The sequence below is a fragment of the Ambystoma mexicanum genome, chromosome 2p (genome assembly GCF_040938575.1).
Source record: "Ambystoma mexicanum isolate Mex_15411 chromosome 2p, UKY_AmexF1_1, whole genome shotgun sequence".
NCBI lineage: Eukaryota > Metazoa > Chordata > Amphibia > Caudata > Ambystomatidae > Ambystoma > Ambystoma mexicanum.
Genome location: NC_090923.1, coordinates 1,290,864,289 through 1,290,890,346, shown reverse-complemented (window position 1 = coordinate 1,290,890,346; position 26,058 = coordinate 1,290,864,289). Strand labels below are relative to the sequence as shown.

The following is a 26,058-nucleotide window of genomic DNA, read 5'->3' as shown; positions in this document are numbered from 1 at the left end:
GTGTGGGTGCACCTACCTGGGTGCAAAGGGAAAAGCCTAAAACACTGGTAACCCCAAGTCTTTTCGCACAGTAGATTTTCAGAAATTTTGCTCATGTGGACAACCTACAGATTTGGGCCTAGGGTGTCGAAGCCACGAAGGAAAACTGGGAACCCCATGCATTTCCGAAAAGAAGATACCCGTGGAAATCCACATAGGTCTGACTTGCGCAAATTGCCCCATAATTCATGACCCACAATCCATGACAAAGTCTGAAATTTTGGTGGAAAAAACACAATTTTCACTTTTGTCTGGGATTGTGGGTAATAAATTCTGGGGCGATTCGCGCAAGTCAGACCTCTGTGGATTCCCACGGGTGTCTTCTTTTTGGCGTGTTTCAGTGGGTGACCAGAGTGAAATGTCTGAAAATTGGGATTTTTTCCACCAAATTTCAGAGACATTTCCCTCTGCCCGCCCACCGAAACACGCCGCCAACAACACATGCTCTACCATCCTGCGTTCCCACAGGTGTCCCGACGAAAACGGTACCTCACATGTGTGGTTGCACCTACCTCGGCGAAAAGGGAAAAGGCTAACCCACTGATAACCCCAAGCCTTTCGGCAAAGCAGATTTTACTCATGGGGACAACCTACAGATTTGGGCCTAGGGTGTTGAAGCCACCAAGGAAAACAGAGAACCCCATGCATTTCCAAAAAGAAGACACCCGTGGGCACCCCCCTTTCCACTAAAAACATTCATGGTGGTTTAGTGACCCCCACCCAAAACAAGTAATCATTTTTTTGGGGGGGGTTTGCCTCTTTCCTAGGGACAGATTGTGGTAGCAATCTGCCCCCAGGGAGGGCTACATGAGATGCCTCCCATCCATTTGGGGTGGCGGGGAGAGGGCCACCCCCCTTTCCACTAACAACATCCATGGTGGTTCAGTGGCCCCCACACCCACCCAAAACAAGTTATAATTTGTTTTATTTTTGTTTTGCCCCTTTCCTAGGGGCAGATGGGCACATGTGTGTGGCCATATGCCCCTGGGGGAGGGGCAAAACATACCACCCCAGGCTTGGGGGGTGGCTCTGCCAATATCTGCAGTGGCCTCCTCCCCACCCCAAATGGATGGGGGCATCTCATGTACCCCTTCTTAGGGGCGAAATCTGCCCCCAGGGAAGGCTACATAAGGTGCCCCTATCCACTTAGGGGGGGGGCCGCCCCTCCTTTCAAACACAAAAGAATCCTGGTGGTCTAGTGGGCCCCCCAACCACACCCAATACAAGTTATGATATATATATATTTGTTTTGCCCTTCCCTAGGGGCAGATGGGCACATGTGTGTGACCATCTGCCCCAGGGGGTGGCAAAACGTACTGCGCCACGCTTAGGGGGCGGGGTGGCTCTGCCAATATTTGCAGTGGCCTCTCCCCTCACCCCAAATGGATGGGTGCATCTCATGTATTCCTTCCTAGGGGCAGAAATCTGCCGCCAGGGAGGGCTACAGAAGGTGCCCCCCATCCACTTGGGGTGGGGGGTAGTGCCACCCCCATTTCAAGCACAAAAAATATTGCTGGTCTAGTGGGCCCGCCCTGCTCCCACCCAAAACAAGTTATAATATATATATATATTTGTTTTGCCCTTCCCTAGGGGCAGATGGGCACGTGTGTGACCATCTTCCCCCGGGGGGGACAAAGCATACTGCCCCAGGCTTGGGAGGCTCTGCCAATATTTGCAGTGGCCTCTCCCCCCCATTGCAAATGGATGGGGGGCATCTCATGTACCCCTTCCTAGGGGCAGAAATCTGCCCCCATGGAGGGCTACATAAGGTACCCCCCATCCACTTGGGGTGGGGGCGTGAAAGCCACCCCCCTTGCAAAAATCCCTGGTGGCTAGTGGTCCCACCCCACCCAAAATTACGTTTAAAAAATATATTTTTTTTGTTTGCCCCCTTTCCCTGGGGGCAGATGATCACCCATTTGCCCCCAGGGTATTGCCCCCATGCTTTGGGAGGCAGAGGGCAGCTTACATAGTAAGCAGACCCTCCCCCACTTCAAAAACAGATCCCTGCACACCACACCAAACACATATTCTGGGGGGGATAAATGACATTACATCCCCACACTTTGTGGGGGGGATTTGTCCCCCCTGCCCCCCATGTCCTACGCCCATGGCGGGTGAAAACAACCGATTTTGCTTTTGGCGGGTGAAAGCTCATTGATTTACATGTAAGGGTAGGGAGCTTGGCGGGTGAGAAGCTTTCCGGGCCCGCCAAAGGCGTACGAGTTGAGACTGAGAGGTATACGGCGGCAGCCTAGTAGCGTGAAGACCACTGACACCCTTGACATAGATCCTACGGTGAATACCATATGAGACGCTATTGTAGGAGGTCGCCGTACTGGCAGGTCTACATTACGCATGCGTGAGGAAGAGGCCGTGTTGTGGTTTAAATGCTCGTGGTAGTAACTGCCACGTCGTATTGGGAGCGGCGCTCGTGCATCTTCGGAAGCGGTCGGCCGGCGACACTTGATGCGGGCGGGTACGAGGGCTCGGATTGGCTGGGCTAGAAGTTAGCCGGAGCCAGGGAGTGTTGCCCTGCACGGGCGCTGTCAGTGAGCCGCAGGCTGCCTCAGGGGTATGAGCTCAGGCATGCTCGCCGACTCAATCATGGAGCTGGAATTTGACATGAGGGAGGACGAGCCCTGGTACGACCAGCGTGATCTGCAGCAAGGTGAGTGTAGGGGCGGGACTAGTGCAGGACAAGAAAACTGTGTGTGCAGACTATAGAGACTGTGTAATGATGACCAACGAGGGATTGGCACCCTTCTGTGTTGGGATGGGCATGGCTGTGAAGCACAGCTGATTCATTGACTTCTTTCCGATAGCCGGAATAGTTCAGTGAGTTGGGAGTGACTTCTCTTAACTTGTGATTTAGTAAAGGTATATAAGCTATGCATTTGCACCCACTCACAATGTCACGACTTGATGGCAAACTGTACTGTTGGTATATGTCAGTTAAAAATACCTTATTTTTTCTATACAGTGCCGCCTACTGCAGTTTCTACGTTACATGCCTCCTTTTTTTTTTTTAATAACCGGTCCTGTTATTTATTTAATACATGGTACCCATTTTGTGACCTCAAAAGTGTTAAAGAACTGAGATGACCCTCCTCAGATTTGGGCCTGTAGCTTACACAGCTCAGACGTAAGCGCTCAGCCCGCTGAGTTGTGTAGGGTAAGGGAAGTCATTAAACGACTATTAATCAACGTATCGTTATCTTTTAAAAAATGTTTTTGTTGAAACATACATTTGATCTACAGGCATTGAAAAGACATGTTTTTCCTCTGTGCCTAACACTGAAATAAATTGATATCTATTTATTATGGTTCTATAACGCGGCGATCAGTAGCGTATGGCGACCTAATCAGCCAAGACACAAGACGCTTCAGGTCGTTTTATTACAAGTTGCTGAACAACCGGTTCAACACCTTCCTTTTTGTTATTTGAATTTGGAGTTGCAAGCAAAGAGTCGGCGTCGGAAACCACTTCCATATTCGTGCTTTAATGAATCACTGAGCAGTTAATGAGCCCTGAGTGCAAGTAGCCGCCAGCAGAAGGTTCTCTGATGTCATGGCTCTTGAGTAGACTAATCGCCTTAATCCTGTACAGTTCATTATGTTGTGTTGCTACATTCGTTCTGTTCTTGGATGTGGCCGATATGCATTCAAGCCCATTTATATAAAGTTATTTTATACATGAAATATCAGAAATGGATCAGTTACATTAGTGTAATAGTTGAACAACTTGTATTAAATTCATGTGTAATTATTATAAACGGAGTAATATGGAACTCTGTATTCTGAGTTGCCGAAACGTTCAGCAAATACAGGCCCCACATGCATTTATTTGCGTGTTAGACATCCCAAACGTGTCCATAATTTGACCTTTCTGTGGGGCTTTAAAAATCTATCAGACAGTAAACGGCAGCAAGCATTGTCCTCCATGATGCCTTGCCAGAAATACTAATCCAAGCCGTACACAGCACTTAATATTCAATGGTTACCTGAGAATTTAGTCTGTTGCGATGACCCTCCCCTACCCCCTGGAGAGCCAAGAACCATGCCTATGCTCTGGCAGCGTTACTGTGGAGATGTTCCTTTCTGCGGGCACTACCCATATCAACTGTTGGGCCGTCAAGTTCAGGTCTTCTGGTGTGGCTTGTCCTCTGCTTTTCTCCCCCTGCTGTCCCTTAAGTGGCATGAAGTTCCTGGTGCAGATGGAGAGGGTACTCTTACTCCTGGGAGCAACATGTGCGGTCCTTGGACCCATGCTGGATCTTGGTGTGGGTCAGTGGCCTGTGCAGTTGTGGTGACCTTACAGTATTTATACATTTAACCCAATCAAGTACAGTACGTCACAAATAAACTGCATAACCATGCTAATTTTTTTATTTTTTTATTTGATTTAAAAAATGTATACACTATTTCTTTTACAAATTATTTGAATCCTTTCCTTAGTCCTGCTCCTCCATTCATCCTTGTTTAGTTCGTTTTAAGTTCGTTTTCAATTAATCTTCTTTCTGGTTTAGGGCTTTCCAAAGTCAATATGTTGTAAAAATTGCGACACTGCGATTATTTCCTTTGTGCGTTCCCCCTCCATTAAGTGTTTCCACCATACTTTTTCTTAGTAGATGGAAAATCTTTCAAATAAATGCAACATGTGTGTGGTTCTTAGTTTGGTCAAGCCCGTGCAGTTCAAGAGTAGATGTCTTAGTGTTTCTTTAAACACTTTACCCTGGCAGAAACGGCAGTTGTTGGACGATGATATTCCTCTGATAAATCTTATCTCATTAGCTGGCAAAATGTTGAGACGAGCCCTCAAGAATGTTTGCCGGTGTTGTCTGTTTGGAAAGATTTTCAGATAGGGTCTGATCTCATTCAGCTTTCTATTGATCGGTATCACATGCGCCGCTGATTTATATGATCCCGCTGTGTCCTGGGTCTTTATCCAATCTAAAGTTTCTAGTCTTGTTATTGCTTTCATGGGATTGGTTATTAGCTCTTCTTCTGAGGATCTGATTTCTTCTAGTTGAGATGTTATTTTCTGGCGCCAGCTCTTTAAGGTATTAGAGTTTGTTGTAAAAACTTCTTTATGGATGATATCAAAGATGTTAGACCGCTCCGGAATAATCACTTTTCTGTATATCATCAGTTCGTTTCTTGATACTATGCTTTGTAGGGACAGAATACATAATTCCCTTCTTATTAAAGCATGATAATCTTAGCATTGCGATACCCTGGGGTCTAACCAGAACTTTGTTGTTGATGGAGCATGGTGCAGTGAAGCGAGCAGGTAGGTGACGTCTGTCCTTCGTGCCCGCTGGAGCACCATGGATGAGGACATGAGTGCTTCTTGGGATGGTGTGTTCCTGTGCTTGGTATTTCTGTGGTTAAGGAATGCAAGGGCGTGGTGTGCAAATGCGTCTAGGCCTACTGCTGTTTGTGTACTGTTGAGTGATGGTATGCTGATTTGTCCATGCTTATGGCTGTTTCAGTTCCTGTATTTAGGGGATAATGGAGAGTGGTGCACTGATGAAACTTTGCTTTTGGTATTCCTGTGGTTAGAGGATACTGGTGAGTGGTGAGCCTGCGTGGAAGGCATACCAGTGGTGGATATTTGGAGTGTGCTTCTGCAGTCCGTTGTGGGTGCCATCATTGAGCATGTGTGGTGTTTGGTTAGGTCTATTCTTTTGGTTCACGTATTGTGTCCCATGCATGTGGTCTTTGCTTTGCCTGCTCCCTTCCTAGTGCAGTGCTCTTAGTACACTGTATGTTCCTCTGTTGCTCTCCAGAGGCCTTGGCCTTTCCTCTGGGTCGTGCATGTTAGTTGGGAGTAGGTGCCTCCAAGTTTTGTAGATTGTAGGTAGCTTCTCACGTTTACGGTGCAGCCTTTTCTTCTGCTTATTACGGGACGGACCCAGTCTGTGTGATTATTATTTTTTTTTACGGTTGTCACTTTCCTCCGGAGTGATGATGGTCTGTTGACTGACTGTGATACGGCTCTTGTTTTGTTGTACAGGTGTTCCTATGTCAGGGTCACAAAGTGCAGATGTGGCAAGCCTAGTTACTCAGGACAAAACACGTGTCTTGGGTTGCTGAAGGTACTCATGTTCAGAGGAGAACTGCCTAGCATTTCGGTACTGGACTGCCTTTGTGGGCGGGACAAAGACCGATATGCACATGGATATTTCACCTCTGTGAAGGGTCCAGTGAGCTAAAACGTGGTTGTAGACCATACTGAATGGAAGAAATTCCATAGAACATGGTATGTGACCCATGTTTGTTCTTAGTAGAGGGGCTCCACACTCTTTTGCATCTGGTTACTCAGTTATTGGATGCCCACAAGGTGGGAAACCAGGCCACGCAAGCTTGTAGGGTTCCAGATGTGGCTGATTTGGGAGTGTGTGGACGGGTTGCTATATCTGGCAGGTCCAGCGTTTTGGTTTCTTCAGGGTTGGTTTGCTACTTCTTGATTAGCTGTGGTTTGCCTTGGTTCATCCCCTCTTCCTTCCCCCTCCAGGCTGCATGGTGTTCTGATCCCGACAGCTGTCCAAGTCCTGGATGTCATGCTTGGTTCTGGTTGTTGCATTTTGGTTAGATGTGTGGGAATCTGCTTGGTCTGTTCCTCTGGTATGTGTGCCGGGAGGGGGCGGGCAGCTGCGGCCACTTATCATGCAGGTCTACTCTCGCATCTTGATTACTTGGTAATAAAAGAGTAACCTGCAGCTCATCTTACTTTTGAACCTTGCATCTCAACAATACCCTTACAGCTGTACCCCCACCCCTTGCTGCATTGTATGAGAGGACCTGATTATAAAGCAAAGTGATTGAAAACAAGCGACAAATCCAATGGACATCAAGTCCTTAGACCTTGTTAGGACTCTGTGTTTTGCAAGCATATACATGCATAGCTGGACCTTATATATGCCATCATATTGCCTCTGCTGAAAAAACCCAGTATATGGTTCGAAATTGAGATTCAATGAGCGGGAGCTGAAACCAGCTCCTGGGTGTCAGACCCAACGTTTGTTTCTGCCCTCAAGCATCCACTGACTATACAAACTCGAATGATTGATATACTTTTAATAATGGTTACAAACCATTTAAGACAAAATCACCAGGCTATTCTCTTTTGTATGTTTTCTAACAATAAAAAAACTCGTTCACTGTGCTATGCAGGATGAAAACCTTGTCTAAAATGTTGCCGTATAAAATTCTTCAGACATGGAGACGTTTTAATCCTTTGTTTGCTGTGATTTTTCAGAAGGCTCTTTTCATATATCGGATGTTTTCAGTATTTATATTTTAACTGTTGGCAGCTAGAGGTCCGGTAGGGTTGTTTAGTTTATAGATTTTCGTTTGGGCATGTCGCGCTCTGTTTTTTTGGCCTGCCCTTCCAGTCAGTAAGTATCTGCTGTATTTTTTGTGTCGTGCTCTCTTTGTTATGTATTGCCGCAGTTCTTTCCAGGGGAGCGAGGATATATTGGCTGAAAATGCATCATGTATAATCTTGTTGGATATCCTGAAAACCTGCCCCCACCCCCTTTAGGGCATTGAGAACCAGCGTGGAGCACCTTTCTTTCATATCTACCTCCTCATTGCCCCCGCGCCCCAATTCACTAAAGAGGACCCAAAGGGAAAAACACAATTTGGTTTGTTACTCTGCTATACTTGTGAGGATTTATTTGAGAAACAACCCAACAGAGAGGACCCAATTAGGGCCCTACCAACATAGGAAAACCGTTTGTTTATCTAATCTGCCCATGTTGTAATCAACTGTTAGGCTTTTTTGTATTTGTATTTATATTTATTTGTATTCATTATGTTTAGAAAGCGCTTTACACCAAAGTGCTGTACATTATAACAACAAGAATATATAGAATATAATAAAAGAGGGAAGCAAATTCCAAACATGAAATAAACTAATAAAACAGTATGTACAACAATTTGCCTTGGTCAGTAAACGAGAAGAAAGGGGGAGGAATAAGGAGGAGAGATGAGGGAGTCGGGACAGGGGAAGAAAAATTAAGTTACACGGGGAGGGGGGGGAAGTGTAAGAGGAAAGGGAGTGGGTAGGGAGAGGAAAGTAAGGGAAAAGTAAAGGGAGGTAATGAGGGAAGTCAGGGCGGGGAATGGAAAAGAAGAGATTTCAAGGAGGCGTGGAAGGAGGAATAGGTGGGGATGGGGCGGATAGAGAGAGGTAAAGATTTGCAATGTAGGGGGGCAAGGAGCTGAAAGGAATGGAAACGAGAAGAGGTGCATGGGGACGGGGAACAGTGAGTAGGAAGAGATCAGTAGATCGGAGGGCACGGGGGGAGTGTAGAATGAGAGGAAAGATAGGGGGAGCAAGATCGTGAAGAGATTTAAAAATAAGACGGAGGAAGTCAAATTTACGTGGGAGTGAAAGGGAAGTCGGCCAAGGTAAGAAAGCGAAGAGGAAATGGAGTCATGAGGAGCTAGAAGGCAGAGGGTACGGATGGCGGAATGGTAGAGGGATTTGAGGAGACCAAGATGGGAGACAGGGAGTCCAAAGAGGAGAGGAGAGCAATACAAAAGACGAGAGAAGATGAGAGAAGAGATTAAGAGTTTAGTGGCATGGAAGGTGAGGTAGGAGCGGATTTTCGGAATATTAAAGAGCTGGTAGCGATAGGCGCAAGAGGTAATAGAAATATGGTGGGTAAAGGAGAGGGAAGAGTCAAAGTGGAGGCCTAGGTTGCGAGCATGGGTAGAGATGGGGAGATTAGAAGGGGGGGAAAGTGAATAAAAGGAGGGGGAGAAATGGGGGGAGGAGCGGGTTGGAGGGAAAGAATAAGACTTCAGTTTTATCAGTGTTAAGGGAGAGAAAGTGGGATGACATCCAGTTTTTTGATGGCCGCAAGACAGGAAGAAAGATTAAGATGGAGGTCAGGAGTGAAGGAATAAAAGGAAAGGAAGAGCTGGTGTCATCAGCATAGAAATGGTGAGAAATACCAAAGGAAGAGATGATGGGGGCAAGAAGGGAGGTCTAAAGGGAGAAAAGGAAAGGGCCAAGTACAGAGCCTTGGGGAACACCGTAGTCCAAGGGGAGAGTGGAGGAGGTACGGCCGCCCCAGGAGACAGCAAAAGAACGGTTGTAGAGTTAAGGGGAGAGCCAGTTGAGAACAGGGCTTTTGAAACCAAAGGCAGAGGGAGTATTGAGAAGTAAGGGGTGAGCAACATTATCAAAGGCTGCAGAAAGGTCAAGGAGGATGAGGACTGAGGATTGCTTAGAGTAGCGAGCGGTGAGGGGGGAGTTGAGAACACGTGACAGCAGTTTCAGTAGAGTGTTTAGGGCGGAGACCAGATTGAGAAGGGGGAAGGAGAGACAGGTTGGTGACAAAAGTTGAGAGAAGACTAAGCGTTCAAGTAGTTTAGAGAGGAATGGAAGAAGCGTGATTGGACGGAAGTTGGGTACAAGAAGGGGATTAGCAGACGGTTTCTTCAGGATTGGGATCATAGTAGCATGCTTGAAGGTAGCAATGGAGAGACAGATATTGAAGGAGTTTATGTAGGGAATGCGAAGAGGGTAGATCTTGGGAATGAGGAGGGTGGGGAGGGGATCGGAGGGGGCGGCAGTAGGATGAGTTTTGGACAGGAGGAGGGAAACATCAGAAGGAGTAACAGGAGAGAAGTCAGTCATACAAGCTGAAGGGGAGTGGAGAGACTGGGGATGAGGGGAATAGGAAGGTGAGTGAAGAATATTATGGCATAGGGAGAGTATTTTAGAAGAGAAAAAGCCGGCGAAGTTGGAGGGAGAGAGGGAAGAAGTAGCTGAGGGATCGGGAGTTGGCGGGGAGAGAAGACGAGAAAGGGTCTGAAAGAGTGAGAGGCTTGGGAGTGGAGAAGGTTAGAGTAGTAGGAACGTTTTGCAGAGCTGAGGCAGGAGTTGTATTGAGAGTGGTATGAGAAATAGGAGGTTTAATTAGCCAGAGAGTGGAATTTGAGCCAGCGTCGCTCAAGGCGACGGAGGAGACGACAAATGGACAGCAGGTGAGGGGAAAGCCAGGGTTGACAAGGTTTGCGAGTAGGGTGGAAGGAGGAGAGGGGGTAAAGTTGATCAAGACTGGAAGAGATAGAGGAGGACAGAGAGGATAAAGCATCATTAGCCGAGAGAGAAGAGAAGTCGGAGAGAGGGGAGGGAGGAAGAGCAGGTATCAGGGAGGAAGAGCAAGTATCGAAAAAGAGAAGGGCTAAAGTTACGGAGATCCCGTCGAGAAAAGGAAATGGTGGGGGGGGGGGGTGAAGGGGGAGGATGAAGGGGGAGGAAGAGTAAGGGAGAAGGAGAGTAAGGCATGGTCGGAAAGATAGTTGGGTAGGGTAGAGACTGGGGAGGAGGTTGAAATGAAGACCAGGTCAAGAGTGGAGCCAGAGGAGAGAGTAGGAGAAATAGGGAGGGGAGAGAGAAAAGGTAGGAGTCAAGGATGGAAAGAGGGGAAGGTTGAGGGGGAGTGGGAGTGGGAGGTGAAGGTTGAAGTCACTGAGTACAGCTAGGGGAGAGGGGGAAGGGGAGATGAGAGAGAGAGAGAGGCGATGGTGAAGGTCATCATAAAAGGAGGAAAGGGGGCCAGGAGGTCTGTAGATAATTAGAAAGGAAATGGCATGAGGGGAAGTAAAGGATTTGTACAGGTACGCGAAAGGAAGGGAAAGTAGGAAAAGGCATTGAAGAGGGGGAAGAAAGGCATTTAGGGTGAAAGAGGAGACCAGTGCCACCACCATGACCAGAAGGTCGAGTCGAGAGACATGAGAGAAGGAGGGGGAGGAGGTGGTGGTGAGAGAGGCGGGTACGGTAGAGTTGTGAAGGGGGGTCCATGTTTTGGTGATACAGAGGAAATGAAGGTTAAGTCGGAAGATCTTGTCCAAAACAGCTGCGATCTTGTTGCAGAGGGATCTAGCATTCCAGAGGGCAATATTGATGAAATTGGAGGGTTCGACAATTGGGGGGTAGATGAGGTTAGGGCGGGGGAGGTTAGAGGGGGATGGGGTGAGCATGGAAGGGGGTTGAGCGTGGTGATGGTCATGAGGAAAAGGGGGAGGGAAAGGACGGGAGGAAGCGGAGGTGAGTAGGGGGAGAGGTGAGCAAAGAGTGAGTCAGACAAAGAGAGAGGAGTCTGGCAATGCGCATGACAAAAGGAGGACCGGAGAGTGTTGTGAAGAAGAGGATGCGAAGGGGAAAAAAGAGGAAGTCAATGGGCAGAGGGAAAATGCAAGGCTTAAGCACAAACACAAGCTGGTAAGTCCTACGAAGATGAAGTGGCGGACTGCTGGAGGCGTGCGGACAATGACTCACGATGATGTGACGCGCGGACTAAAGAAGGGGAGGGTCAGCATATATCCAGTTGCTGCAGTGAGAGATGGTGAGCAGTTAGCAGTGATAGTCGGGAGCGGGGGAGCAGCTCTGCGGTCTGGGTAGGCAAAGGTGCACTGGCGAAAGTCCCACTTTGAGAGAAGTATGCCGCAGTAGATGGGCAGATACCGGGAGAGGGTTGGCAGAGGTCTGAGCCAATGTGGGTTCTGGGGTAGAGATGCATGCTACCCCACGTTACACTTGCAAACATGTGTTAGTCTGGTTCTACCAAGAGTAGAAATGCCATTGTCTCATACACACTGGGACAACTAATACTACTGTAGTTCTTCCAGCATGTTCTTGGCTCAGACTGTTCAACACCTCACAAAGTGTGGACACATTTCTATCACAGCAATATAAGCAGCTAACTATAAATTATCTAACCACATTACTTCAGCGAGAAAGCTTGACCGAACCGACCATGTGGTCACCTTCTTCAGTCACAAAAGGAGAATCGTTCTCTCCTAGGGGTCACCTGCAGAGTAACTGCCCGAAGGTTCTTCAATCTCTTCACTCTTAGTCAATGTCTACGTGCCACTCATCGCTTTCTTTATATCGATGAACATTGTCGGCTTCACTATGTATGCCAAGGACCTGCAGAAGCTCATCAAAAAACTGGTAGTGCTCTACACATCATGGACAAACTCACTTTAAGTTCACAAAAAGGTGCGAGCGAACCGGCTTCCCTGTCGGTGGCTGCAAAAAATGAGATTGTTTCAGTGAACACATCCATCGTTCTTTTTGTCTCCCAGTCTTGGGCCCTCCATCTATTTTATCGATATTATGTAAGCGTTCTTGGTGTCATTTTTGATTCTGAGCTCTCGATCCACTCTCCTGATGATTGCTTCATTTAGAACAGGGATTGGCATATAGATTTGATGGTGGTTGGATGGGTTCTTCTGCTACAGGTATGTCTCTCCCAGTAACCAATACCTACCCCAGGGGAACTAGTACATAGCATGTTCCAGAAAAGATGCAACATGACTTTTTCTCCAATGTTTACGACCCCATGATGCTCTGTGTCCCAATGCTCCCTTTCACATGTGCTCAAGCAGTTTGTCACACATGTATGTTTGTATGGCACCAGTTGCTGTGGGGAGATAAAAGTAGTTGTTAGTGTCAACCTAACCAGGCTTATCTAGGCTACAAGCCAGAGCTAAATGGCTCCTAGCAATTCCAATCCGTGTGAAAACATGACTTCATTTTTGCTGCCTACGCTCAAACCTCCTACTGCTAATGCTGCCACAACAGATTGCCATCATCCTTGCAGTCATTATCTCATGTATACTTCATAAGTGGTGTATATAATGATCGAGGCGTAGACCGGGTAGGGCCTGAGTGGACAAGGCCCACCCAAATCTGTAAATGCAGCGCTGTGTGTGAGCATTTGCAGATGTTAATGTCACTGTGGTAGGCCCATCTACATTAGAGTCAGGCCCCACTTGTTAGACAATGCTGGCTATGCCTCTTTTATTGACCTTTAACCCTGAACTGATGCTACCCTACTGGTTGCCTGTGAAGCAGGGGGTTGAATTCCCAGTGTGCATAACGCACCACAAGGCCCAGCACCGGACTACCATGTAAATTAGATGCATCACTCTTGCCCCGCCTGGCCAAGATCGGCACCCCAAAGTCCTGCAAGATGAAACCGCTTTGGGATGGTGGTGTACGGGCAGGAGATCATTACAGTTGCAATTCTCAGCTCTTTGGAATGTGTTGCATCGGCTTTTCCATCTAGAGTGTAAGTGCAGGAAGGTTTGGTCAGTTTCACCTCTTCCTTGAAGCACTAGGTCTCGAATTTACAGGGACCTCCAAATGCCTCCTTCCTCAATCAAGCGTTTTGAAACAGCTGTTGCGCAATTTGAGTCCTATAAGTATATTGGAAAGAACATCAAGCGCTTGTTTTATGAACCATTAGAGCCTGCACTAGAGGGCTGCATTGTGTGCTAAATTGCTGCCACCCAAGTTATGGTCTGGAGCCATAGGTGATAGCCTATAACGAGGGTGACATAGAGAAGACACTAGTTAGATGGTAAGGGCTGTAATCCTATAAGAGCTTGCACCGGTGGGGGAGGGTAGGGGTCTCTCCTGGGGCTTCCTGTGATGTAGTTTGTCCATGTCTCCCTGACCGATGCCCAGTGTATAAGCCTCACAAAACGAAGTTTGCAATACACCTCTATTCCAAGCTTGCTGATTGGCTACACAGCTTGGAGCTGTGAGAAGTACAAAGGAGAAGCAAAGAATGTGGGTTTCTCGACTTAAATTCCTCTCACTTGCTAAAGAGGGAGTCACACCCCCCCTCATCCTCCCTACCTGACACCAGCACTCCCTCCAATGACGCTTAATGTAATTTTGAATTCATAGTACTTCTCTTTACATTGAAGAACTTTCCCCCAAGGGGTCAGTGCTCCCTTTTTGTAAGTCACCTGTTTTCTTATATATTGTTTGGGTTGTTTTGCCCCTGGTATAAGTCCCACTTTCTTCCACTCTCATAAACTGGCATATAACTTCTCATCATTGTGCTATTGTACAGACGCGCCTCTCGGGAAGGCCTCGGACATCTGTATCAGGGGTCCTCCAATCCCACTATATAAAACTTGTAATAAAAAAGGAGCACACACTGGGCTAGATGCAACGCTGTTTATTACAGCTGGGCGAGCACAAATCAAACCGAACAGTGGACTGTAACTGATTGATGAGAGTTGACATCTGGGCATACAGCGAACATTAGTTTTATACTATAAAATACAATGGTCAAGACACTTAGAAACAATTGCAATTCAGCATGTTCATATTTTCGATGTTTCCCAAGAATCTCATTGGTTAAGCTATGTCATATCCTTAGTTCTAAACGTATGTTAGTGAAACATGATTGGAGCAAACGGATCAACAGTATTCCAACTTATCACCTCCCCAAGTGGCGCCACATCGCTTCTCACCCCTCCCAGGGACAGTTTACAAGTAGTAAAATAACATTTGTGCTGACTGCCAGAACTTTATTATACTGCCATTGGTCAGCACCATATAGAACGGCCTTTGCAAACCTTGTGGTGGATAGTCTGAAGGCTGGCCACCTCCCAGGAACACAGAGACTTACCATTTGATTGGTCGTCCCAGAAACGCCACTCCAGTCAGTGCCCCTTTCCCATAGCCACCTGCCGATAGGAACTTGTGACCATGTGAACGGTTCACTGGTGTTCTGACTTGAGAGTTGTGTAGATCGTAGATACCTCCGCCCTTCTCTGCCGCACAGGGAAACTCCAAAGCACTCCCTGTGCGACCTTTGGGGCCACAGTTGGGAGATGTCGCTGGCTGGATCCACGGAACCTCGATAACCCTGAAGCCGCTGTAGAGGAAATGAGATTAAGTACCAGGCAATGACAGTAATGCAGTACACAATAAGTCTGAAGGATTTTACCTATTCAGTAAGTCGGGGCGCGGGAAACCTAAGCGCTGGGGTTAGGTTCGAGACTCGGGTGAGTGGCAGCCCCGAGTCTTGCAGGGACCAGTGCCACACGTGGCTGCAGGCCAGCCCACCTGTGCAGAAGGCTTGGGTGCGTAGTGTAGTCACCAAGATGCAAGAACGTAGTGGATTCGCGATCACGGATGCCAAGAGGGAATTCCAATGCAGAGTGGAGGACGGTCCAGTGTTCGGCAGCAAGTCAACAGTTCCAGGTAAATGGAGAAGAAGCGTAATCCAAATAAATCCAAGTAAGCAGTCCGAGGTCAACCAAGTAAGCGAAGCAAAAACCAAACGTAATGCCAAACAGGGTCTGGAAGACAGCTGTGAAGTGAGGACTGCTTCGCGTATCAGGTGTTTTGTATCGGGCGCTTCCGAGTCATGTGAGGCGCTCTGACAGCACGTGATGGACGTAGTGAGTCACGTGAGCTGGGACGAGCAGCTGAGCAATGCAGAAGCGGTCTGCCGATCCTTCTGGCGTGTGATCTCCAAGGCAACTGCCAGTGTAGAAAAGGATGCAATCGGGTCTGTATATTGCATCTGGCACGCCGTAATCTGTCCTGTGGGGCAACCAGCCCACGTGAGTCTCGTAACCTGGGATAACTGTGCGAATAGGGGGGTGGTGCTGTGGAAATGCTAGCAGTGTTCTGAGATGTGTGTGAGTGCGAGGAATGCGTAACAACTGGCTCATATCCACTTCCCCTTGACCCACGTGTGCCCATAGGATTGGCTTGCCGCCCAGTCATTAGATCACTAAGTGTTGTCTAAGCTTCTTCGGTCTGTCAGTGACCAGCAACTTGATCTCCTTCTCCCGCCACCCTGGCCCGCGGGGTGTTGATCGTGTGTTCAGAGCGGGGATTCCCGGGCAGGGCCCACCCTGGGGCATCCCAGCTGAATGTGCTTACCTGGGATATGTTTTCTCTATCTTGTTCTAATCATACAAAGGTTCCTTGGGCATCCCTACACCTGCATTTTCCCGCATGACCTTCTGGTGTGACAGCAGTCTGTTTGGGTACCTGTGGTTCCCCCCCCCCCCTATAAGGTGCGCTGTCCCCCTTTCTTACTCTTGAAGGTGGTAGGTGTACCCCCTATCTGGCGCTGAATTGGCACATTTAATACAGATCTATGAAGGTTTTATGATGAATGTAGGTAATTTCTGATCGAAATTGACATCTGTTCTTCAATAAATACAAATACTGTGGTTCGAGCCTGGATTTCATACTTTCTGATGGTCCATAGAAAAAATACACCCGTTCTAATTAAGCAATAATATCCATGACTGCAGGCCACATCGGTGGTAACTGCCCAAGGCCCACACTCTGCTTGCCCCCCTGGTGCTGTTACCAGCTGATCAACCCCACGGCTACAGTTGTTGTTGCTATAAGCACCCCAGGGTTAATCCCTGAGATGCTAACAATAAAACCTGCAAAAATATGTTGGCTGTCAGAAATCTTGTCTTCCAATTCTATGACCGCCAATGCTGCGTAGACAGCAGTGCCCGGAGAAGAGGCGGGCGTGCTAAGGGTGGTGCAGGCAAGAGTGTGTTTTGGTGGAGCAGGCGAGTGGTGTTTCAAGTTGTCAAGTTGTCAAGTGGGGAGCAGGGCTGGAAAGTATCAGGGCATTGGCAGATGGGGGGGGGGGGGGATAGGGTAGGCTCGGAGAGATAGATGCTGGCCTCAGGATGAAATGGAGGCTTACAATGTGAGATTCAACCCGCATCCCTGCGCTCCTGGTTGGCTGGTGCCTGCTTCCCGGATGATTATCGGACTGAAATTGTTTGAATTGCTTCTCCAAACCGAGAATCCCTGGCAGTTGATCGAGTATGGTGCAATCTACCAATTTACAGAGTGGAATTCAAACACTCTGGATGGAAAATGTATCAGACTAGTCAATTGTTCCTTTCTGACTGTCTGCTGTGTGTTTTTATAATTCGTGATGGTGGGTGACTTGCAGTGGACCTGAGTGCTGCTATTTGTGAGTGATTGGTACTTTTATGACTATGCACGCCAGTATAACACTGAAAGCCTTGGTGCTTCTTCAGGTCCTGCATCAGAGCTCCAAGGCTATTGCAATGCGTGGAATCCTAGAATGCTTAGAAGACATACAATAAGCAGTCTCACATCACAATTTACTATGTAATTAATTCCGTTGGTTTCCTAATCATTTGGACACTTAATTTTTTTTTTTTTATTTTTTTTTATTTACTTGTGTATAATCAAAAACATTTGATTTTTACAAGACGTTGATAAACAGTAAGAAAAACACATTAGATATAAGTAGAAAAGAATCAGCAATTTTGAAAAAAGATAAAAAGAAAAAGAAGCGTAAATAACCAGAAAACTAACACTTGACCAAAAACAAAGGATCAGAGAACGATGTTCATTGAGTCACGCTTGAATGGTTTGTAGATTCTGGTTTAAAGTCAGAGCCGCTTCTAAAATCTTTACAGTCGCTATCGACCACCTAGTTCTGTCTCCTGCAATCAGACGGCACCACCATGTGTTTTCCTCTCGTAGTGATATGTCGTAGAACAAAGGGAGCAAGTAGGCTTCCCGCAGAAACGCGGTTCTGGGGCAGGTCATGAGTAAATGTCTTAGAGTTTCCACTGTTTCTGGGTTTGAACACAATCTACAGGTTTTTACTTTAGTTTTCGTACGAATTGCTATAATTTCTTGCGTTGGTAGTTGGTTGAATCTTATTTTCATGAAGGTTTTCTGCATTTTTTTATTGGGAAATTTTATGCAGTAGCTCATTGGTTGATTAAGTTTATTTGTTGTAGCTGGTAAATGAGCCAGGAGTTTGTTTCCTGTTGTTAATTCTCCAGTTTTGATCCAATCTGCTTGTGCTATTTTTTTCCTTGATTCTGTTTGGGTTCTCAATAAGATCTTCTACTGAACAAGCCAGATCTACTAGTATTTTTTGTAAGTTTTTGAGACCAATGGTTGGGTGCTCTACAACCTCCTTGGCTGAGCTCGATCTGTACCACTTTGCAAATTGGGAGGGTATCTGGGAGAATAATTTTCCGATAAAGTCGCATCCGACTTTGATCAACTGATGCTTGCAATGACAGTAAGCCCAAATCGCGTCTAACCGCTGCAATTGAAGAAGATTTCGGCAGACCAAGCACCGCTTTCCACAAGTAGCCTTCCAGCTTCGTCCATATGGTATGGTCGATGTTCAACGCAGCGTCCATTCTGTAGATTATTGATGGCACTACCTTTTGTTTGTAGAATTGGATCGCTGGGAGAAGCGAAAATTTACCATATTTTCGATCTACTAATTTCATTTGGGTTGTCAGGCTTTTGATCTTTAACCATAGTAATGAGTGGGTCGCATTTTCTGACCTTTTTGACTCTATCATAATTCCCAAATATTTTATAGTAGACACGGTTTCGACTTTTGTGTTGTTAAAATACCAATGGCCTTGAGCTGTGGTTGCTTGACGGCTTTTCCCCATTGTCAATATTTTTGATTTATGAATGTTTATCTCCAAGTCGTTTTCACTGATATAATTGGCCAGGTTCGTAAGCTGGCGTTGGAGACCAATTTGGGTTTGGTCCATAAGGATCAGATCGTCAGCATATAACAGTCTGGATATTGCTGTGTTACCCACTTTGGGTGGGAAAGCTCTGATCGCTGGTTGTGTATGCTGAAAGTCTCCTATATAGGTGATAAATAGAGCCGGGGCGAGCGGACAGCCCTGTTTTACGCCACGCTCTGATGGAAATTGTTCTGATAACATCCCTTGCTGATTTAGGCGTACTCTAAGTCTGGTGTCCGTATGTAAAGCAATCACCGGGCCTAAGATCTTTGCCGGACAATTCCACGTTGTTAGTTTCGCCCACATCTTTTGACGGTTTATCTTGTCAAATGCTTGTGTTAAGTCAATAAACGCAATGTGAACTGTTGGAGCACCGTTGTTTACATTTTCCTTTATGATGTTCAGAATAAGGATGTTGATACTGGTGCTTGCGTTCTTGACAAAGCCCGTTTGAAATTTGTCTAAACATGGCGCCAGTCTCGCCCAATTGTGGAATCTAGTTAATAAGAGAGTAGCAAAGATCTTTCCCATGATGTCAAGGAGGGCGATGGGGCGGTAATTTGCTGGACTTTCTCTATTTCCCTTTTTAAAAATAGGTACTATTATCGCCGCAGTCCATGATTTTGGTATTTGCCTAGTGATTGTACATTGCTTGAAAATTTTTGTAATTAGGGAGGCCCATTCCTCTGGATGTTGCTTAAGGTCTACGTTAGTTAGACCGTCGGGGCCAGGTGCCCTAGAAGTTTTTAATTTCAAGATTGTCGCCAAGATTTCGTCATGGTCCGCCAGATCTTCCCAAGAAGATGGGATACAACATAGAGAGTTTCTAGAAGTTTGCGAAACAGGGGCGAATTGGGCTGAAAAGAAGGTTATCCACGCCTGCTCTGATATGGCATTCACGAGTTGGTTGTTTGTTTCGTCATTTTTATCTTTGATCAGGGTCCAGAATTCTCTTGGATTTTTCGTTGCTAATGTCTTCAACATTTGCTCTGCGTCGTTCTGGTACATTGCTGATTTATGCTCTCTCAACCAAAATTTATATGATATTGTCGCCGCTTTAGCAGAATCCATTAGTTCCTGGTTTTTGGTAACTTTCGCCAAGCGGTTCAGTTTGCGCATTTGTTTACGCTTCAAAACCAGTTCGACATCGTACACATGTACCCCTTTTCCTTTGGGTCTGCTACACCGACCTTTTTCTTTCCTATAGGGCAGTAGCAAGGGCATGTATTTTTATTTCTTGGTTATTTGCAATACGCACTATACAGCAGAAATTGTGTTTCAAGGCGCATCAAGACAAGGGGGGAATAGGGATGAGGAAGAAGGTATAAAACAAAAACGTTCTTAAAAGGTCTTGAACCAGTGGAACGCGGAAGTGCTATAGCATGTGATCAGGTGAGAGGGGGAGGCGGGGAAGTACCCTTATGTAGCACAACTTTTGATTTTAAAATGTCCCTGTGCAGCTGGTGCTCTACCCATGAGCTGACTGCAAACTGCTCGACATTCTATCTCATCAATCTGTGGCGTTAAGCCATCTACTCTGAAAGGGACATTTCCAACCTAGTTTGCCCAGTTCTCGACCCACTGCAATGCCATTGCTTAGTCTCATGCATCGTCTTTGCTCTTACATAATGAATGCACACACCAGACAAGATGTTTATGCAAAGTACAATCCATAATTGTATTAAGTCGGTACAGCTAAGGACGTGCTGCAACAGCATACACTATAGTCAGTCTCCAGCTGTCTCTGCGCTTCAGTTATGATTAGATTATGTATTTCCACCAGGGGAGAGGCACTGCAGGAGGAATCTGCAAGTAACTGGCCATGTTTCAAGACACTCTCCTGGCTGCCACCTTGGTGCCAGTGCCCTGTTTCTCCATCATCCGCACTCCAGTACCTCACCCAATTCACCCCCCCCCCAGTCCATCCCGCCTCCCTCGTCACTCACATGCGCACTTCCCAGCCTTCCTCCCACCAGGTGCTGGAAATGGCTATTTTCAACTTTGGAAATCTTTGTAGTTTATTTTTTAAGGAAGTAGGCACGCGTGAATCTGAGCCTGGTGCCCTTGTAAATGGGGGGGAAATGGTATTAGTAGCTTGGTTGGTATCCGGGGTGCTAATAGCGATAAATACAGCTTTAAAGGGCGGCTAAGATGATAACTCTGCACTTGGGCCATCCTAGCTTGGGCGGGTGGGCTGTTACCCTTGCCCACTATGGAAAGTGATATGTATTGCTATATTGAATCAAGTTAATATCAATAATAGGCCAGGACATCTTGTCCGTATGAATTTTTAAATGACTCAGCCTGATGCAATACCATACGTCTCCAGCTCCAACATTGAACTTTTTGATTCATGAAACTTGTAAACTTCTCTTCACATGATGGGGCAAGCATAAAAGTAACACCAACTGCTCCTAGCCGGGTCCTTCATGCGGGTAAACTCTGCATTTTAACGCCAATCATCTCACGACTAATGCTGTCTTATTTCAGAACTGCACAACATGCTGCGTTGTTGCTCATTGTTTGTCTTGGGTATCAGTCATTTTTGTTGACCTTAAGAACAATTGTACAAAATTGCTAATCAAATGAGTTTGTTTGCCAGTCAATAAAAGCTTAATTCGCAAACTCTGCTAATCACTTTCTGAAAACTATGCAGAAGCCCTGGTACAGTCTAGTTTAGACATCCACATGTATTGCAGTTTGTCACAGTTGAGTTCTGACTTCTCAAGTCTTCTGCCAAAATGTTCATGGAACAGAAAACCACCTACCCCTTAAACGGCTTTTCACTGACCATCCTTTAGTGCTTTAATAAATAGATTTTAAGGTAACGGACCAAAACTGTACATATGTCTAAACAGAGTTAAAGTGTACACCTAGCATTCGAAAGCATTGCTTGGTGGCTTACTTGCTGATGGCTAATTTGGCGATGTTCATTCCCATTAACCAACAAGACCCTTTTCTTTTATAGAGAAACGCCAAGCACGTGCTAAAAGGATAAGGGTTTGGGGGGCGGAGGGCGTGCTCTCAGGCAAACGCAGCTCAGTAAAGCCGGACCACATGCTTTGAACTCAATCGGTACTTGTCTCCTTGCGAGCTTTATTTTTCGGACAATTCGTTCATTAGCTAATAAAGAGACATTGTTTAGTGGGATGAAGCAGGAATCTAGCAGCCTGCTGCCACGTGTGATGCACTGCAAACCCGGCTTTGACAAAGGTTTGTATAAAAGTGCTTAAAATAGGTATTTGCTAAAAAAAAAAACCTAAAAAATCACAAGCTGCACGGTGGTGTTTGCATGGGTGTAGATTACACATTTGTCCTGCGCGCGCGCACTGATGGGATTCTAGAGGGTTCGAAGTTGAGACCATGTTAACATTTATCAAATACCCCTTCAAATCTGACACGCTCCTTGAATAGCGAAACGTGGCTTACAGTCCCCCCCAAGAGTTCAGGGCCCTGATGAAGTAACGTGGCCTTTGGCCTCCTTGGAGACTTGCATCTATTTCGTGATATCTATTTCATATCTATCACGTTTGTTTGACAGAGGTTCCTGCTGTCAAATCCTCCAAATATTGTGCCGCGCAACATTCCAACATGGAATGTTTTCAGTTCAAGTAGTAGAATTTAGCGAATAATTTCTTCTAACTGGGCAACGAAATTCACCCATATTAATCATGGTAGCTTTTAGTACTTCTCCCCCCGCCCCCCTTTTTTTAAAACATTTTTTGTCTCTGCCATGTGCATAAATAACTTAAAAATAGAATCTTGTAGTACAAAACCACAGATGGCATTGAGTTTTTTTGTATTCTTTCTTTTTCATTTTATCTTATTAGGGGTTATATTTGAAGCTGCCATCTTGAGCAGCAATGCCTCTTCTCATTCGTAATAAGCAAACCAATAATATATGAACCCGTGTGTTGTCTGCACATCCAACGTGTTAAAAAGGCCAACACACTGTGCAGGGTTATATAAAGTATACAGATGCCGCTAGCTTGTCACCCTGAACGCATGTATAGGGCGAGGGAACTCGCTCTGAAACAAAAGGGGCCTCTTGGTGTACTCCCGCCCTGGTAACTGTGTAGGTTACTTGGCTGCAGCTTTCAGTAGAGTTGTCCTTGTCAGCAAGAATAACTGGATTCCAAAAGGCCAGCAAAAATTCAAGGCGACTGAGTTGGCAAAAGGAGAGTCAAAAAGGACTTTCGGTCCTAACAGTGGCCTCCCAATGAAGGAAGGCCAGCCTCCCTTCTGTTTTGCTGGCACACAAAGGCAGCTCCAACTAAATTCCGTTCGCTCAAATGGGCCTTTGAGAGATCTCAGTCCCAGCTCACTGAAGTAAACCACCAACATTGTTTTTCTGCCTTGAAACGCGAACAACGCCACCATTCGCTGTGTCACAGGGGCTTAAACACCAGGTAGAAATGTTGCTCTTATTTGGGGATTAAGTGGTTACCATTATGGTAAAATGGCTATGTCGTGGGGCGGTTTCACATTCGCCACCAGTCTGTCACTCGCATATTGCACAGGGATGCGGCTGGGCACTTTTGTAGCACTGCTGCCATGGAATTATTCTAGGCTAATAAAGCAGCAAGCCCCAGCCCCCATTAAGGCTTTAGAGTAAGTCTTACTGGAGAGAAAGATCAGAACACCAAAAGTCGGCAAAACAGACGGTGGGGGTGGGGGGGTTTAAACAAAAAACGTATCATGAGTCTCTTCACCCATCCAGGACCAGTTGCTGCACATCGTCCACTGCCAGAGATAGCAGCCCACACCAGGGTGCTGTCGGACACCACCTTGCAAGTGCCTTACCTGAAGGGCACCACTAGTGAGATGTCGCCATGGCCGCACCAAGCTGCCCATTGGGCCCAGCCCCAAGCTGCTCAGACGCACTATGCACAGACTAACTAAGCCAATCCGCAGATGCCCATTGAATGACCCTCCCCGCAGAAGTCAAACCACAGAACATTGCATCTGCACAATCGACTCCTTTATCAAGGTACTGGCAGGTGCGCCCTAACGCCACAGGCACAACGTGCCCCCCCTGCTCTCGACACACAAGACGTAGACACAGAGCAGCACACAGAGCTGAGGGTACTTCCGGCCTGCATGCATCACACAACAGTAAACGTATTGTGCGTGCCCCCCCCCCTCCTCCACCGCACCTCGAAACCATGCGCATGGCAGCAGTGCGTGGTATGAATTCCAATGACGTGACAACGTTTGTGCATGCATTTCGGAGTGCTGCTCAGTGGAAATGGTGATTGTGACAAATGGTCCGCCCAGTGTGTTTCCTCTGTTTAATGCGTGCACCAGTAGATAGAAATATTTTAGTCTGGGGTAAACCTGTGAGGTTGCCAGGCATAACGTCACCTGCCCCGTCCATCCACCACATGCACAGAGCACACCAATTCGATTGAGGCTTTGCTGTTTGCAGTTTATCACTGGAAGGTGAAATGTGTTCTGCTTGCCAATTATGCATGTTTGGTCTTGGTTGCCTAGTTTACATCCGCTTCTATATGCTTCAATGTATTTTTACATGTCTGCGTATGTTTTGGTGGGATTGCGTTTGGCAGTGTGTGTACTGGTCCAGCTGTTCATCAATAATGCAGAAACACCGTGTAATCCTAGCAATAGCACACGTGGGTGGGTGGAGACAAAGAGCATCCCCGCTCCATCTCCTCAGGTGGGGGATTGAACGCATCTGCATCATGGGACCCCACACATCACTCTGTTTGCAAGTGGGAAGGTGGAAGGTGCCAGAGCCCTCTGCTGTGGTTCCGACAGGTGTCCCTCAGTGCTGTTGCCTAAATGGCCTCTGGTTTGGGAATCGCAGGATGCTTTTATCAGCTTGGTCCTGTATAAATATATTTGTATCCAAGCTATGAAAGTGGGGCCAATATAGATAGGTCTATGGTGAGTGAAACTGGTGGAGGGGGCCTATGGTGACATGCTTTAAGGGCTGGCCGGGGCTCTTGAGTGAGGCAACGGGGAATGGATTTGGAAGGCTGGGATCAGATGGGTAGCTGAAAGGGGGCAGTGGCGTGGGACAAGAGAAGATCTGGCAGGATTTATTTAAGTGGTCTGGAGGAGGCATTTGGGGGTTGAAGCTGGGCAATGAAAAGGTGATCTGTTGGGGGCGGGATGGGATGGGGTGCGAAAAGGAGGCAGTTGTGGCTCTTTGGGGGGATTGACTCAGGGGGCTGGGCCTCACATTCTGCGGCCTGATGTGGGCACTGTATGGGGAGGTGGCACTGGAACATTGTCTCCCCCTAGCAGAGAGGCCCTCGGGCAGGCAGGGTAATGTCACAGTGCTCCTGCTGTTGGCTTTTTAGAAGTTCCCCTTCGATAGGTCAGTGACGGCTTCCGCGGTTCACTTCCAAATTGATCTTGCAGGAAGAAGATGGTGTTACTAGGTTAGAGGCAAAGCAGGGGATCGATTCGCCAGCCTGGAGAGGGACCGCGACGCAGAGCTCCCTGTCGCGCTCCACGAGCAAAGCGTGTGTCCCAGAAGATGTCATCCAAGATGGCAGATCAGCCTATGAGGGCTCAGTTTATGAAGAGGGGACAGAGAGCGGTGAACAGGGAGGAATACCTGATGCATGGGCCCTACACCAATCTCGGTGTACAGTAATCACCCACCATAGCCCTCAAAACCTGTCTGTTTGCCTAACCTCTGCACCCCCGCTTTTTGCCTCACTCTTGCATAGTCCTGTTCCCTGTAACCAAATGAACTGTGTACACTTCATATGTTATGTCCTGTACCACTGTAACCAACTCACCTACCGCTGTAATATCTTTGTTCGTTGTATGTACCACTGTAACTAAGGAACCCACCTACTTCTGTAACAGCGCTGTGATGCCCACGGGCAGATGTGCGCTGTACACATAAATACGTGCAACCTGAGGGATGGCTCAGGACCCTATGTAAACCCTGGGACGATGGAAGTGAATGCGGCTGTTCAGACTAGCAGAGCAGCAAGGTGCAGAGAGGTGGTGGGGCAGGGGAAAATAGGTCAAGTTACAAGAGGAGGTGTGAAAGGTCTGGAAACGCCTACAGGGCTAGGAAGGGAAGAGTGGGCTGAAGGTGCTGGAGCAAGAGGTGTGGGGGGACTTGAAGGAGCCGAGTGGTGGAGGTTCAGCGAGAGGGTATTAAAGAGTCAGAGGAGTTGGAGGGGAGGATGGAAAGGTACACACTCAATTGCAGTGAAATGTCACTACTATCACAGGAGTGTGGAAGGCTGATGTCTTCTAATATAAAAGCACAAGGGTCAACATTTTTCAGGATTCATAATTATAATTGTTCATTTAATTAAAAACGTGCTTAATACCAACGAGTGGTTTCTAAGCGCGGGGATCGGGATTTGAACCTGTATTGCGCTGCGTTGTCTTGTTTCCAACACAAACCCTTGAGCTATCATTCCTCCCTGTGTGCTTATGCTCGAATAGACTGCAAGCCATTGACCACTTGGTTTGCAGACCGAGGGGTTGGCTATCGCTGGCATTCCTGTTTTCCTAGTCATTTGGATATAAGGTGGAGGAGACTGCCACATTACTAATGAGAAGGCAGAACAGGGTCTCTGCCATGTAAAGAATGTGTGGCGGGAGGGAAGATTGGCAACCTTCCGCTCAGAAAAAACACTAGGTGGGAAGTTAGTCCCCAGA

General features: G+C 46.9%; 1 protein-coding gene across 1 annotated transcript in view; it reads left to right on the top strand.

Annotated features, from left to right (window-relative positions):
* Positions 1–2,515: 2,515 nt before the first annotated feature.
* The window catches only part of CDR2 (cerebellar degeneration related protein 2), a 145,640-nt gene continuing 122,097 nt past the window's right edge, over positions 2,516–26,058 (top strand). The window contains exon 1 of the mRNA XM_069645614.1: positions 2,516–2,710. Within this exon, the coding sequence (XP_069501715.1) occupies positions 2,617–2,710 (94 nt within the window). The 5' untranslated portion in view covers positions 2,516–2,616. The remainder of the gene's footprint in view (positions 2,711–26,058) is intronic.